Source organism: Sorex fumeus, unplaced genomic scaffold, assembly GCF_029834395.1.
Source record: "Sorex fumeus unplaced genomic scaffold, SorFum_2.1 ptg000272l, whole genome shotgun sequence".
NCBI lineage: Eukaryota > Metazoa > Chordata > Mammalia > Eulipotyphla > Soricidae > Sorex > Sorex fumeus.
In genome coordinates, this window is record NW_026606329.1 from 4,081 (window position 1) to 17,500 (window position 13,420).

A 13,420-nucleotide genomic window follows, 5' to 3' on the forward strand; every position below is an offset into this window, starting at 1 on the left:
GCCAAGACACAGTGAAGGTGCAGGGGGCCAGCATGGGGGGGGACCCGCCTGAGCCTCCCCGGGGTTGATGAGTGAATCGGAAAACACACAGAAACGGATCCCCTCCCGAGCACGCGGCCGGCGGGCGCTGACAGGCTGATAATAGCCGGTGCCGGCCCTGGGCACTGGCCGCCCGCCCCGCCACCCGGGCTGGCTCCGGTTTCACTCAGTTCCCCTGGCGCGTGCTGCCCCTGGCCAAGCGGAAACCCAAGGAGGCAGCATGACTTCCCGCCCCGGGGGAGCGAGCGCGGGGTTGTGGGCCTCGACCCTGCGCCTGGCCAGGATGAGAGGCCGCCACGTGCCTCCCTGCTTGTGGAGACGAGCACTGAGGAAGGAGGGCGAGAGGGAGCAGGAGGTGAGGTGAAATGTGACAGCACAGCAGGGAGGGCGTTTGCCTGGCACGCGGCCGACCCGGGTTCGATTCCCGGCATCCCCTAGGGTCCCCCGAGCACTGCCAGGAGTGATTCCTGAGTGCAGAGCCGGGAGTCAGCCCTGAGTGTGGGACCCCAAAATAATAATAATAATAATAATAAAATAATATTTGGTCCATCACCCAGTTCAGCACCTTGATCAATATCTGATCCATCCATAGGGGCTGGAGCAATAGCACAGCGGGGAGGGTGTTGGCCTGGCACATGGCCGACCCGGGTTCGATTCCCAGCATCCCCTAGGGTCCCCCGAGCACCGCCGGGAGTGATTCCTGAGTGCAGAGACAGGAGTCAGCCCTGAGCATTGCCGGGTGGGACCCAAAAAGCAAAAAAAAACAGAAAAAAGTAGACTTACTCCTGAGATGGTCACAGCATCCCTGAGCACTGCAGGGCCGAGTCCCCCAAGGAGGACGGGATTTAAGTGCGCCGCGTCCCGACACCCACAGTCGCCCTCAGGAGCGTCCCTGGCACCCCCGACCCCGTGCTGGTGCCCCGTGCCCCTCGCCCGCCCGCCCGCGGGGCACACACTCACCCGAGTCGGAGGCGGCGGGGCTGGCCAGGCTGAGCAGCTCGCGCTCCTTCTCGTAGTCGCCCCTGCACAGCAGCTGCCCCTCCTTGAGCACGAACTCGTCCCCCTTGCGCAGTTGCCGCTCGCACACGCAGCAGCAGAAGCAGCCCAGGTGGTAGACGCTCTTCTGGGCGCGCATGACGAGCTCGCTGGGCGCGATGGCCTCGAAGCAGCCGCCGCACTTGACCGCGAAGAGCCTGCGGGGGGGGGGGGGGGGCGGGCGGGGCTGGGCTGCGCCTCCCGCACCTCCGTCACCTGCATCTCCCCCCATCACCTGCATCTCCCCCATCACCTGCATCTCCCCCTTAACCTGCATCTCCTCCATCTCCCCCATCTGCATCTCCCCCATCACCTGCATCTCCCCTATCTCCATCATCTGCATCTCCCTATTACCTCCATCACCTGCATCTCCCCCACCTCCATCATCTGCATCTCCCCATCACCTGCATCTCCCCCATCACCTGCATCTCCTCCACCTCCATCACCTGCATCTCCCCCATCACCTGCATCTCCCCCATCACCTGCATCTCCTGCACCTCCATCATCTGCATCTCCCCCTTAACCTGCATCTCCTCCATCTCCCCCATCTGCATCTCCCCCATCACCTGCATCTCCCCTATCTCCATCATCTGCATCTCCCTATTACCTCCATCACCTGCATCTCCCCCACCTCCATCATCTGCATCTCCCCATCACCTGCATCTCCCCCATCACCTGCATCTCCTCCACCTCCATCATCTGCATCTCCCCCATCACCTGCATCTCCCCATCACCTGCATCTCCCCCATCACCTGCATCTCCTGCACCTCCATCATCTGCATCTCCCCCTTAACCTGCATCTCCTCCATCTCCCCCATCTGCATCTCCCCCTTAACCTGCATCTCCTCCATCTCCCCCATCTGCATCTCCCCCATCACCTGCATCTCCCCTATCTCCATCACCTGCATCTCCCCCATCACCTGCATCTCCCCTATCTCCATCATCTGCATCTCCCTATTACCTCCATCACCTGCATCTCCCCCACCTCCATCATCTGCATCTCCCCATCACCTGCATCTCCTCCACCTCCATCATCTGCATCTCCCCCATCACCTGCATCTCCTCCACCTCCATCATCTGCATCTCCCCCATCACCTGCATCTCCCCCATCACCTGCATCTCCCTGGCACCTGCATCTCCCCCACCTCCATCATCTGCATCTCCCCCATCACCTGCATCTCCCCCATCACCTGCATCTCCTCCACCTCCATCATCTGCATCTCCCCCATCACCTGCATCTCCCTGGCACCTGCATCTCCTGCACCTCCATCATCTGCATCTCCCCCATCACCTGCATCTCCTGCACATCCATCATCTGCATCTCCCCCTTAACCTGCATCTCCTCCACCTCCCCCATCTGCATCTCCCCCATCACCTGCCTCTCCCTGGTACCTGCATCTCCCCCACCTCCATCATCTGCATCTCCCCATCATCCGCATCTCCTCCATCTCCATCATCCGCATCTCCCTATCACCTCCATCACCTGCATCTCCTTCATCACCTGCATCTCCCCCACCTCCATCATCTGCATCTCCCCCATCACCTGCATCTCCACCTCCATCACCTGCATCTCCTGAACCTCCATCATCTGCATCTCCCCATCATCTGCATCTCCTCCCCTCTCCCTCCCCCTTCCCCTCCTCCACCCCACCCCTCACTCCAGAGCTGCCCCTCCTCCCCGGCAGAGCAGGGCCTGTTGCACTGCGCAAGTCCAGCCTGAACCCCCGGCTCAGCGGTGACTGCAGGACGTGGTTGCATGCGTCCACTGGCAACATCCAGGTACCGCCTGCCGGACCCAGGGCGTTGGGGACGGGGAGGGGCACCCATGTGTTTCCACCGACTCCCCTGCCTGTCCCAACCCGGCTCTGTGGCCCTCGCCGCCCCCTGGCTAGTGGAGCTGCCCCCGCCCCGGGCCATGAGCAGACCCCACCCGGTCCGTGAGCCCACCCGGGAGCGGAGACCCCAACTCCCCACCCAGCATCCCTGCGCTCCCCCGGCCTCCCACGCCCTGCAGACTGGGCACGGCCTTGGGGCGCCCCTCCAGAGGCCTGGGGAGGGGGTCAGACACGGCTGGCGACTGGACATGGTGAGGGGTGGGGCCTGAATCTTGGGGGGGCCCCACCCACGGGCTCAGGTGGTCCCTCGGGCCCTCCATGGGCGGGAGGTCGAGGCAGGTTGAGGCAGGCTGCATCTGGGCCCCCCAATCCCCGGGAGCTAAGCCCCCTCCCTCAGGCCAGCAGGCGGGGTACCGCCTCTCCCCTCCCCCCCAGTAAAGGGGTCCCAGGGCCGGGCAGGACCCGCCGCCAGGGGGCAGCCCCGCTGCGCTCTCGCCAGGACGGGAAGGGGGGACGCTGGGCCAGCCTGGCCGCCGTCCAGAGCTGTCTGCCGGGCAGGAGCGAGCGCAGTGACAGACCCGGCACGGCTCCCTCTCGGCGCTGGAGGCCGGGGACAATAGCGGGAGTCTGGGCGGCGGGACAATGAGCCCGCCTGGCTGTGGGGCGGGGAGGGGGTCCCCACCGAGAGGGCAGACAGACAGACGGCAGCGGTGGTGGGGGGGGGGTCTCAGCGTCCCCCCAGCAGTCCAGGGGTCTTGGAGCGCGGGGCCGGGCTCACCCCAGCCGGGCCCAAGAGGCTCCCAGCAAGACTCGACTTCGTCACCGAGGGGGCTGGTGACTCTCGTGGGACCAGAAGGCCATGGCTGGGGCGGGGAGGGGGGGTTGCCTGTAGCCGCTTCCCAGCACTGGGAGGCTGCAGTGAGGCCCCGGGTTCGAGTCTGCCCTGGCCAGCCCGTGCTGAGATGCAAACTGGCCACAGAGCGCGGTCAGTCCCGGGGACACCCAAGCCGGTGTCCACCCTGCCCGCACCCCCACTGGCCTGGCGCTGACCCACGCGCAGCCGCCCGCCAGCGTCTGCCCGGGAAGTCACAGCCTGTGACACCACTGACCCTCACAACACCCCAGCCCGGACCCTCGTCCTAAGCACAGAGAAGTCCCAGCCAGGGACAGGCCACACGGGGCTGGGTCAGGGATCAGCGCACAGGGCTGCAGCTGTGGCCTGTCCCCTTGTCCCCTGTCCCCCGTCCGTCTGTCCCTTCCCTTCTCCTCGCTGCCTGGACCCAGAGTCCAGGTAAAGGTGGCTGGGTCCTTACACTGTCCTGGGGCCCAGGAGGAACTGCAGCAGGGGGGAGGGTGTGTCCCACCCCCCCCCCCCCCGGGTGCTGGCCCGTCTCTGTCTCTGTCCATCCCCACCCCGCCCCGGGCTCTCAGCACTGCCCAGTTCTGTCCACGGTACAGAGAGTCTGGCACGGCCGGGGCCCACGCAGGCCGGGACGGGGCATGTGGGCACGTGGGGCGCACGGGCCAGGCTGCTGGACACATGTGTGAGCACGTGAGTGCGTGTGTGCTGGGGCACGCGGGGTTAGTGCGGGTGACGGCGTGTGAGTGAGCGGGGAGGGCGTGGTGTGGCCCAGGAGTGCGTGTGCGCCCAGGTGTGAGTGTGTGTGTGTGCCCCTGAGTATGAGTGCGTGTGTGAGCGTGTATGTGAGATGCCAGGAGTGTGGGGGTGTTGTGTGAGTGTGTGTCTGAGTATGAGTGTGTGAGTGTGAGCGTGTGTGTGTGGAGGTGTCCATGAGTGAGTGGCCGGCTCGGGGCAGCACAGGTGACCCCCAGAGCTCCCTCAGGGGTCGTGGACACGCCGTGTCACCACACTGCCCCCAACAACCTCAGTGGGGCCCCGAAGAGCCGGGACCGTCCAGCACGGACCAGGACAGCCGCACTCTGGGGGTCCCCGTGCCCCTCAGCCGGCTGCCCGGCTGGGGGTCCGCTCACTGGCTCTCCCTCGGCACCACCCAGGGCGTGTGGGGGTCCCGCCCATCCCCAGCCGCCTGGGGCCCGAGCCCGTCCTTCCCCAGCGAGTGGACTTGACGGCTCTGACCCTCGGCCCCTCACAGCCGCACAGGCAGGCCAGGAGGAATGACGGGGGGTCGCCCCCACCCCCAAGCCACAACAGGTCTGAATCCAATTTCCCCGACGCCTCCGGAGCCTCCCCAGCCCGCGCCCTCGGGGTTAGCGCCGGGGGCTTCGGAACCACAAGAATCTCCCGCCCAGGATTGGGGGGGGGGGGGCAGCGGGAGGGGCCACAGGCCTGGGTGCCAGCCTGTGTGTGCCTGCGTGCATCTGTGTGTGCTGGGGTGTGAGCGTGTGCACGTGTGCCTGTGTCCGTGTGCGTGTGTGCTGCGGGGTTGTGCGTGCACGTGTGTGTGCTAGGTGGTGCGCGAGCTGGGTTGCGTGCATGTCTGTGCACGTGTGTGTAGGGTAAGTGCTTGCATGTTCGCCGACCGTGTGCACGCGTGGACGTGCACACGTGTGTGGTGCTGGGTCCGTGCTCGCGTGTGCGCTGGGCGCACGCGTGTCCACACGCTCCCTGAGACTGAGGTCTGATTTCGCAGCCTAATTTCTGACCTTGACACAAAACCCCCGGCCCCTCCCGTCATGGGCCACACAGGACGGCTGGGAGTAGCCAACACCCATGAGGTGAGGACGTGGCGGGAGGAACCCAGTTGGGGGAGCGGCCAGCGGGGCAGGGGGTGGCCAGTACCAGCCGGTCCAGGAGGAGGGTCATGGGCCCCCGGGAGAGCCGACAGCGGCCCCGCCCCCCAGGACCCTCAGGAGCTGGCCGGCAGGGGCCGAGGACGAACAGGACGGAGACCCCCTAATGCTTCGGTGCTGACGTGGGCCTCAGTCACCCCGCGAGGGACATGAAGCGCCCCCCCAGGACTGCACAGGTCCACCTGGGGTCACTGGCAGCCTCGGCCCCGTGACATTACTTGTCCCCGTGACATCACGTCACTCAGCCCCGTGATGTCACTCAGTCCATGACATCACTCGGCCCCGTGACGTCACTCAGCCTGTGGTGCCACTTGGTCCTGTGATGTCATTCAGCCCGTGACGTCACTCACCCCCGTGACGTCACTTGGCTCGTGATATCACCTGGATCGTGATGTCACTCAGCCCCGTGACGTCACTTGGCCTGTGGTGCCACTTGGTCCTGTGATGTCATTCAGCCCATGATGTCACTCATCCCTGTGATGTCACTTGGCTCGTGATATCACCTGGATCGTGATGTCACTCAGCCCCGTGACGTCACTTGGCCTGTGACATCACTCATCCTCGTGACATCACTCGGCCCCAATGCCAGTGGGTAGCACCGGCCCCTCCGGGCGCCCCCCAGGCAGACACGGCTCCTTACTGCCCTGGGAATGGGGGAAGGGGGCCCTGGGGCCGGGGGCCGGCTGGGGGTGCCCTCCAGCCTGGGGAGGCCGTTTCCTGCCCTGCAGGCTCCACGGATGGACAGACGGACGTGACCACATCCCCCAGCTGGCAGGGAGGGGCGGAGGGGGGTGGCGGGACCCGCATGCCCATCCAGCCTGCCTGTCCAGCCGCCTCTCTCCGGCCTGCGCCGACGGGAGGGGTCAGGGGCCTCGGCGCTGGGGGTCTGCGAGCGACGGTGATGGATGGTGCGGTTTGGGGCGCGGCCTGAGAGCAGGGAGGGAGGCTGGACTTGTGGACTTGGGCGGACACTCAGCAGCAGCCTTGGGGAGGCACTGGCTGAGCACAGCCCAGTCCTGGGGGGAGGAGGGAGGGGAGGAGGGAGAGGAGGGAGGGGAGGAGGGAGGGGAGGAGGGAGAGGAGGGAGGGGAGGAGGGAGGGGAGGAGGGAGGGGAGAGAGGGGAGGAGGGAGGTGAGGAGGGAGGGGAGAGAGGGGAGGAGGGAGAGGAGGGACGGGAGGAGGGAGAGGAGGGAGGGGAGGAGGGAGGGGAGGAGGGAGGGGAGGAGGGAGAGGAGAGAGGGGAGGAGGGAGAGGAGGGACGGGAGGAGGGAGAGGAGGGAGGGGAGGAGGGAGGGGAGGAGGGAGGGGAGGAGGGACAGGAGGAGGGAGAGGAGAGAGGGGAGGAGGGAGAGGAGGGACGGGAGGAGGGAGAGGAGGGAGGGGAGGAGGGAGGGGAGGAGGGAGGGGAGGGAGGGGAGGAGGGGAGGGAAGGAGGGGGAGGTGCGAGGGGAGGAGGGAGGGGAGGAGGGAGGGGAGAGAGGGGAGGAGGGAGAGGAGGGACGGGAGGAGGGAGAGGAGGGAGGGGAGGAGGGAGAGGAGAGAGGGGAGGAGAGAGGGGAGGAGGGAGGGGAGGAGGGAGGGGAGAGAGGGGAGGAGGGAGAGGAGGGACGGGAGGAGGGAGAGGAGGGAGGGGAGGAGGGAGAGGAGAGAGGGGAGGAGAGAGGGGAGGAGGGAGGGGAGGAGGGAGGGAGGGGAGGAAGGAGAGATGGGAGGGGAGGAGGGCGAGGAGGGAGGGGAGGAGGTGGAGCCGGAGAAGGTGCAGCCCAAGAGCCTTGAGCACGGCTAGGAGGCCCCTCCCTGAATCAGGGCTATGGGGGGACCGATGTGTCCATGCAGTCCCTGCCCGCCCGCCCCACCCCCTGGGCCTCCCCTGCCTCAGTCTCTCTCATCTGGTCTCTTATCAGTGTGGGGGATCACACCCGGCGATGCTCAGGGGTTCCTCCTGGCTCTGCACTCAGGGATCACTCCTGGCGGTGCTCGGGGGACCCTATGGGATGCCGGGGCTCGAACCCGGGTCAGCCTCATGCCAGGCCAGCACCCTCCCGCTGTGCTGTCACAGTGTCGCACCCACGCCCAGGGCATCCCCAGGGTGCCCCTGACCCGTCGCCGCGAGGCCATTGTTTGGGGCAGGCCGAGAGCCGCCCAGAGAGAGAGACGCTCAGGGGGACACGGGGCTCAGGGTGAGGGGCCCAAGGCCGGGAACAGCGAGACCAACTGACCCACGAGACCCCGCACTCAGCACCCACGGGTGAGACCTCAGGCCAGTGTGGGCAGCAAGCTGACGCGGGGCCTGTTGCCCAAGCCCCCGGCACGCATAGCCCGGCACTGCGGGGAGGGACACCCCGTCCCCCTGTGTCCCGAATCGGCTCATCAGGTGGGTGACACAGAAAAGCCAAGACCACTAAGCGAGCTGACCTCAGGGACACGCCTCCCAGTGACGGGGTATACTGGGAGGACAGCCGTGCCGTGCCTCGATGGCCCCACGTGGCCCTCTGCACGTGGCCACTCCACGTGGCTCCTCTGACACGTGGTCAGCCCACGTGGCTGCTCCCACGTGGCCCTCTGCACGTGGCCACCCCGTGTGGCCCCCAACTGGGCCATCACCCTTACTCATGAGGACGAGTGGACCACAGAGCTGCAGAGAGCCAGCGGGAAGGGTTCAAGGGGGCCCTGGATTCAGGCTCAGCACGGGGGTCACTTGGGGGAGAAGGCGGCTGGGATGGAGAGGGGATCCCTGAGTCACTGATGGTTGGAGGGAATCGCTCGGGATGGGAGATGTGTGCTGTGAGTAGATCAAGGACCAAACGGGACGGCCTCTCGGTATCTGCGCTGCAAGCCATGATGCCCCAAAGTAGAGAGGGGGTAGCACTGTCCTCCCGTTGTTCACCGATTTGCTTGAGCAGGTGGTACCAGTAACGTCTCACAACAAACTGTGAGACTTGTTGTCACTGTGTTTGGCATATAGGATACGCCACGGGGAGCTTGCCAGGCTTTGCCGTGCGGGCGAGATGCTCTCGGTAGCTTGCCGGGCTCTCCGAGAGGGGCGGAGGATGGAGAAAATTGTCTGCCGTGGAGGCAGGGGGAGGGTGGGAAAGGGGAGGATACTGGGAACATTGGTGATGGAGAATGTGCACTGGTGGAGAGATGGGTGTTGGATCACTGTATGACTGAAACTCGGACAGAAGAGCTTTGTAACTGCATCTCATGGTGAGTCAATAAAAAAAAGGGAAGGAAGAGGAGAAGGAGGAGGAGGAGGAGGAGGAGGAGGAGAAGGAGGAGGAGGAGGAGGAGAAGGAGAAGGAGGAGGAGGAGAAGGAGAAGGAGAAGAAGAAGAAGAAGAAGAAGAAGAAGAAGAAGAAGAAGAAGAAGAAGAAGAAGAAGAAGAGGAGGAGGAGGAGGAGGAGGAGGAGGAGAAGGAGGAGGAGGAGGAGGAGAAGAAGAAGAAGAAGAAGAAGAAGAGGAGGAGGAGGAGGAGGAGGAGGAGGAGAAGGAGGAGGAGAAGAGAAAAAGAGAAAGAAGAAGGAGAAGGAGAAGGAGAAGGAGAAGGAGAAGGAGAAGAAGAAGAAGAAGAAGAAGAAGAAGAAGAAGAAGAAGAAGAAGAAGAAGAAGAAGAAGAAGAAGCTGCAACAAACTGGGGTCACAGCCCCCACGCACACAGCGAGCTCGTGGAGGTGACCACGTGTGGGGGAGTGGCGTGGATGCCGCAACTCTGGGGAACAGAGATGTGACTTCGGAGCAGGACACAGAAAGGCCCGGGGAGGAATCTACGAGGTCCTCAGTGACAGCGGCGGAGGGGGGAGGTAAGGCCCAGTGGGGGTCGTGGGGGCTCCCAAGGGCGGGGAAGGAAGGAATCGGGGGGCTCAAGGCAGAAGGGGCTCGGAGCTGACAGGGGCTGCCTCGGCTTGGGACCCACAGACAGGGTGGGGCTGGCAGAGGCCTCGGGACCCTCAGCACCTCACCCCTGCACCGTCCAGACAGTCGCCACCCGCCCCTGCTGCTTCTGGCATGGGGGACAACCAGGTGCTTCTTCTTTTTTTTTTTTTTGCTTTCTGGGTCCCACCCGGCGATGATCAGGGGTCACTCCCGGCTCTGCACTCAGGAACTACCCCTGGCGGTGCTCGGGGGACCCTAAGGGATGCCGGGAATCGAACCCGGGTCGGCCGCGTGCAAGGCAAACGCCCTCCCTGCTGTGCTATCGCTCCAGCCCCCATCCAGGTGCTTCTGACAGGCAGGTGGGGGTCCACGAAGGGAACTTCCCGCCCCCAATCCACTGCCTGCAGCTGGCCACGGTCACTGCTGGCGGCTGACCCCCGACTCTGGATGTCCGTGCTCTGCTCCCCTGGAGTGTGAGGCTCCTGGCCTGGGTCCCCGGGGTCCTGGTCTGGCGAGTGTGCCAGTGCTGGTGACCCCCCTGACCCTCCTGGGGACATCCTGCTGCCCAGTGGTGTCCCTATGTGTCCAGAGCCCCACTGAGGCCTGCAAAGAGAGAGAGAGAGACTGCTCTTCCCTGAGTGGCCAGAGGGGGCGCTGCAGGGCCAAGGTGATGCCCGTGCCCCAGGCCATTGGCATCACCCACCACAGCGTCCAGAGGCCTGGCACCCCCCCTGGACTCCCCACGCCATGGGGGCTCCTGAGGACCAGAAACCCACCCAGAGGCAGGCTGTCTGATGCCAGGCCCGGCTCCTCGGGGGTCCGGCCGCTCTGGGGCCTCCCTGTCTGCCGGGTCCGAGTGGCTGAAGTTGAGGCCTGGAGAAGGTATTTTGTGTATGTGTGTGTGTGGGTGTGGGGGGGTGGTGGTGGGCAGGGTGTGGCCGTCCCCGCTCCCCCCGCGGCCGCCCGGGGTGCGGGTGGAGTGGGGCGGGGAGGCCCGGGCGAGGGTCTCACGGCCCCCCTGGCCCCGGGCCGGGCCGCCGGGCTGCCAGGCAACAGCCCCTCGCCTAAGCTGGCGGAAGTATGAGTGTTTTTCTGGCTGGAGGAGCGGCGGGCCGCAGCCCTACGGAGAGAGAAAAATCGAACACCCCAGGCCGTGGCTCCAGCCCGGGGGAGAATCAGGCTTCACGCCGCGCGGGCTGGACCGTGGCATTCTTCAGATAATGCCCGACAAACCCGCAGACAAAGGCGGCCAACTTAGCCGCTTGTTTGCAAAATGTCTTCTCAGCGTCTCGGCCTCCCCCCGGGCCCCCCCACCGGCCCCCCGGCCCTCCCTCCCCCTCCCACGCTCCCCCCGGCCCCCCTCCCCCCCGTCTAAATTCCGACAGATTCAGCCCATTAGAATTCCTCGCCCCGGCCTCAGGGGGGTTTAGCAACCAAGGTAAAACGGGGGGCGCTTTCCAGTTTCGCTCGAACCCCACGCCGCCCTGGCCCGCCGGCCCGCCCGGCCGACTCCCTCGGGGAGCCCCCGCACCCCACCGCTAAGCTGGTCCCCCTTCAGATGACGCCCACCCACCCCCCCCACCCCGCCGCCGCCGCACGTCTCTGGGCGAGGCTGCTCCCATCTGTCATGCACGCAGGGGTGAGGCGATGTGGGGGCGGTTAAAACCTGACATCTCTGGCATCTCTGGGCCCGGGGCTGGTCAGCGCCCGGACGGACGTCGGGGACGGGGCGAAGGGGCCCATCGTGCGCCGGCCTGGCAGGGGTGGGCGCTGCTCAGACATACGTGCCTGCCCGTGTGCACGTGTGGGCATATGCAGGCTGCCCGGGTGCGTGGGAGTGGGTGTGTGGGCACGGTGTGGGCACGCGTGTGTGCATGACCCGGGCGCTGGTCACCTGGGCTGTCCCGACCACCTTTGCGGACGCAGCGACTTGTGGGTTTGCACCCCGCCCCCCTCACCCCTGCTGGTGAGTGGTCACGGGGTGGGGGGACCCGCTGGGACAGGAGACATGAGGGAAGGCTGGAGGCACAGCGGGGTCAGGCCACACCCCTGCATCCTGCCCTCTGCACCCCTGCTTCCCGCACCCCACACCCCTGCTGCCCTCACCCCTGCTTCCTGCACCCACAAACCTGCTCCCCTCACCCCTGCTCCCTGCACCCCTGCCTCCTGCACTCTGCACCCTGCTCCCCTCACCCCTGCTTCCCGCCCCCCACAACCCTGCTCCCCTCATCCCTGCTTCCCTCATCCCACATCCCTGCTCCCCTCACCCCTGCTTCCTGCACTCTGCACCCCTACTTCCCGCACCCCTGCTTCCCGCACCCCACACCCCTGCTCCCCTCATCCCTGCTTCCTGCACTCTGCACCCCTGCTTCCCGCATCCCTGCTCCCCTCACCCCTGCTTCCTGCACCCCTGCTCCCCTCACCCCTGCTTCCTATACTCCTGCTTTCTGTGCCGCACACCTACTTCCCTCACCCCACAACCCTGCTCCCCTCACCCCTGCTTCTTGCACTCTGCACCCCTGCCTCCCACACCCCCTGCTCCCCTCACCCCACGCCACACCCCTGCTTCCCGCACCCCGCACCCCTGCCTCCTGTACCCCTGCCAGCCAGAGAAGCCCGGCCCCTTCTGAGCAACCCCCATTGCTGCCAGCCCAGCCCCAGCTCTACGGGGCTGTGGGAGCAGCCAGAGTGTGGAAGGTCCCGCTGACGGCGGCAACGCGGAGGAGACGAGCCTGGGGGCTCGTCAGCTGCAGGACGGGGCGTGGGGGGGTGAACATACGGGCGATGGGGGTGCGGGGACATAGGAAGCAGGGGTGCGGGGATGCGGGGAGCAGGGGTGTGAAGTTAGGGGAAACAGGTGCAGAGATATGGGAAGCAGAGGTGCAGGGAAACGGGGAGCAGGGGTGCGGGGATGCGGGGGCAGGGGTGCGGGAGCAGGGGGGCGGGTGCAGAAGGAGGGACTCAGCCCTCAGGGGCCCTCCGGTGAGCCACAGGCCACTGAGATACGGGGCCGGGGGCACAGCCCCGTCCCACCTGGGCACTGAGCCCACGAGACATGGCAGGGCTGCAGGGGTGCGGTGGGTAAGCGTTTATGTGCTGCGTGTGAGTGCACGTGTGTCTGCCTGCCCGCGTGTGTCCGGGTATGTGCACGTGGTCTTGTAGAGTGTCTATGTGTGCGTGTCTGTGCACGTGTGCGTGTGTATGCATGCGTGTGTGCATATGTGTGCGTGCGTGTGTGCATGTGTGTGTGCATGTGCGTGTCCGTGCACGTGTGTGCTTGTGTGTATGCATGCGTGTGCATGAGTGTGTGCATGTCTGTGTGCATGAATGCGTGCACGCACATGTGTGTGCATGTATGTGTGTGTCTCGTGTGCGCACGTGTGTGCATGTGTGTTCGTGCATGTGTGTGCTTGTGTGTATGCATGCGTGTGCATGAGTGTGTGCATGTCTGTGTGCATGAATGCGTGCACGCACATGTGTGTGTGATGTGTGTGCATGTGTGTGCATGTGTGTGCGTGTATGTGTGTGTCTCGTGTGCACACATGTGTGTACATGTGTGTGCATGTGTGTGCAAGCGTGTGTGCATGTGTGCGTATATGTGTGCATGTGTGTGCATGTGTGTGCAAGCGTGTGTGTGCGTGTGTGTGAATGTGTGCATGTGTGCGTATATGTGTGCATGTGTGTGCATGTGTGTGCAAGCGTGTGTGTGTGTGTGTGCACGTCAGGGCTGTGGCCAGAGCTGGGACAAGCAGCCCAGCGTGCCTGTGTCCCAAGCCCTGCAGGCGCATGCTGGGAGTCGAGTTAATATTAAGCGGCGGGAGCAGGCGGGCAGCGGGGTCAGACTTAATTACGGCCCCGGGCGGCT

At 65.4% G+C, this 13,420-nt stretch overlaps 1 protein-coding gene across 1 annotated transcript in view; it reads right to left on the reverse strand.

Moving 5' to 3' along the window:
* Positions 1-995: 995 nt before the first annotated feature.
* The window catches only part of LOC130018803 (LIM homeobox transcription factor 1-alpha-like), a gene marked incomplete at its 3' end in the record, with an annotated part of 49,513 nt that continues 37,088 nt past the window's right edge, over positions 996-13,420 (reverse strand). The window contains exon 3 of the mRNA XM_056109494.1: positions 996-1,232. Coding sequence (XP_055965469.1) covers positions 996-1,232 — 237 coding nt within the window. The remainder of the gene's footprint in view (positions 1,233-13,420) is intronic.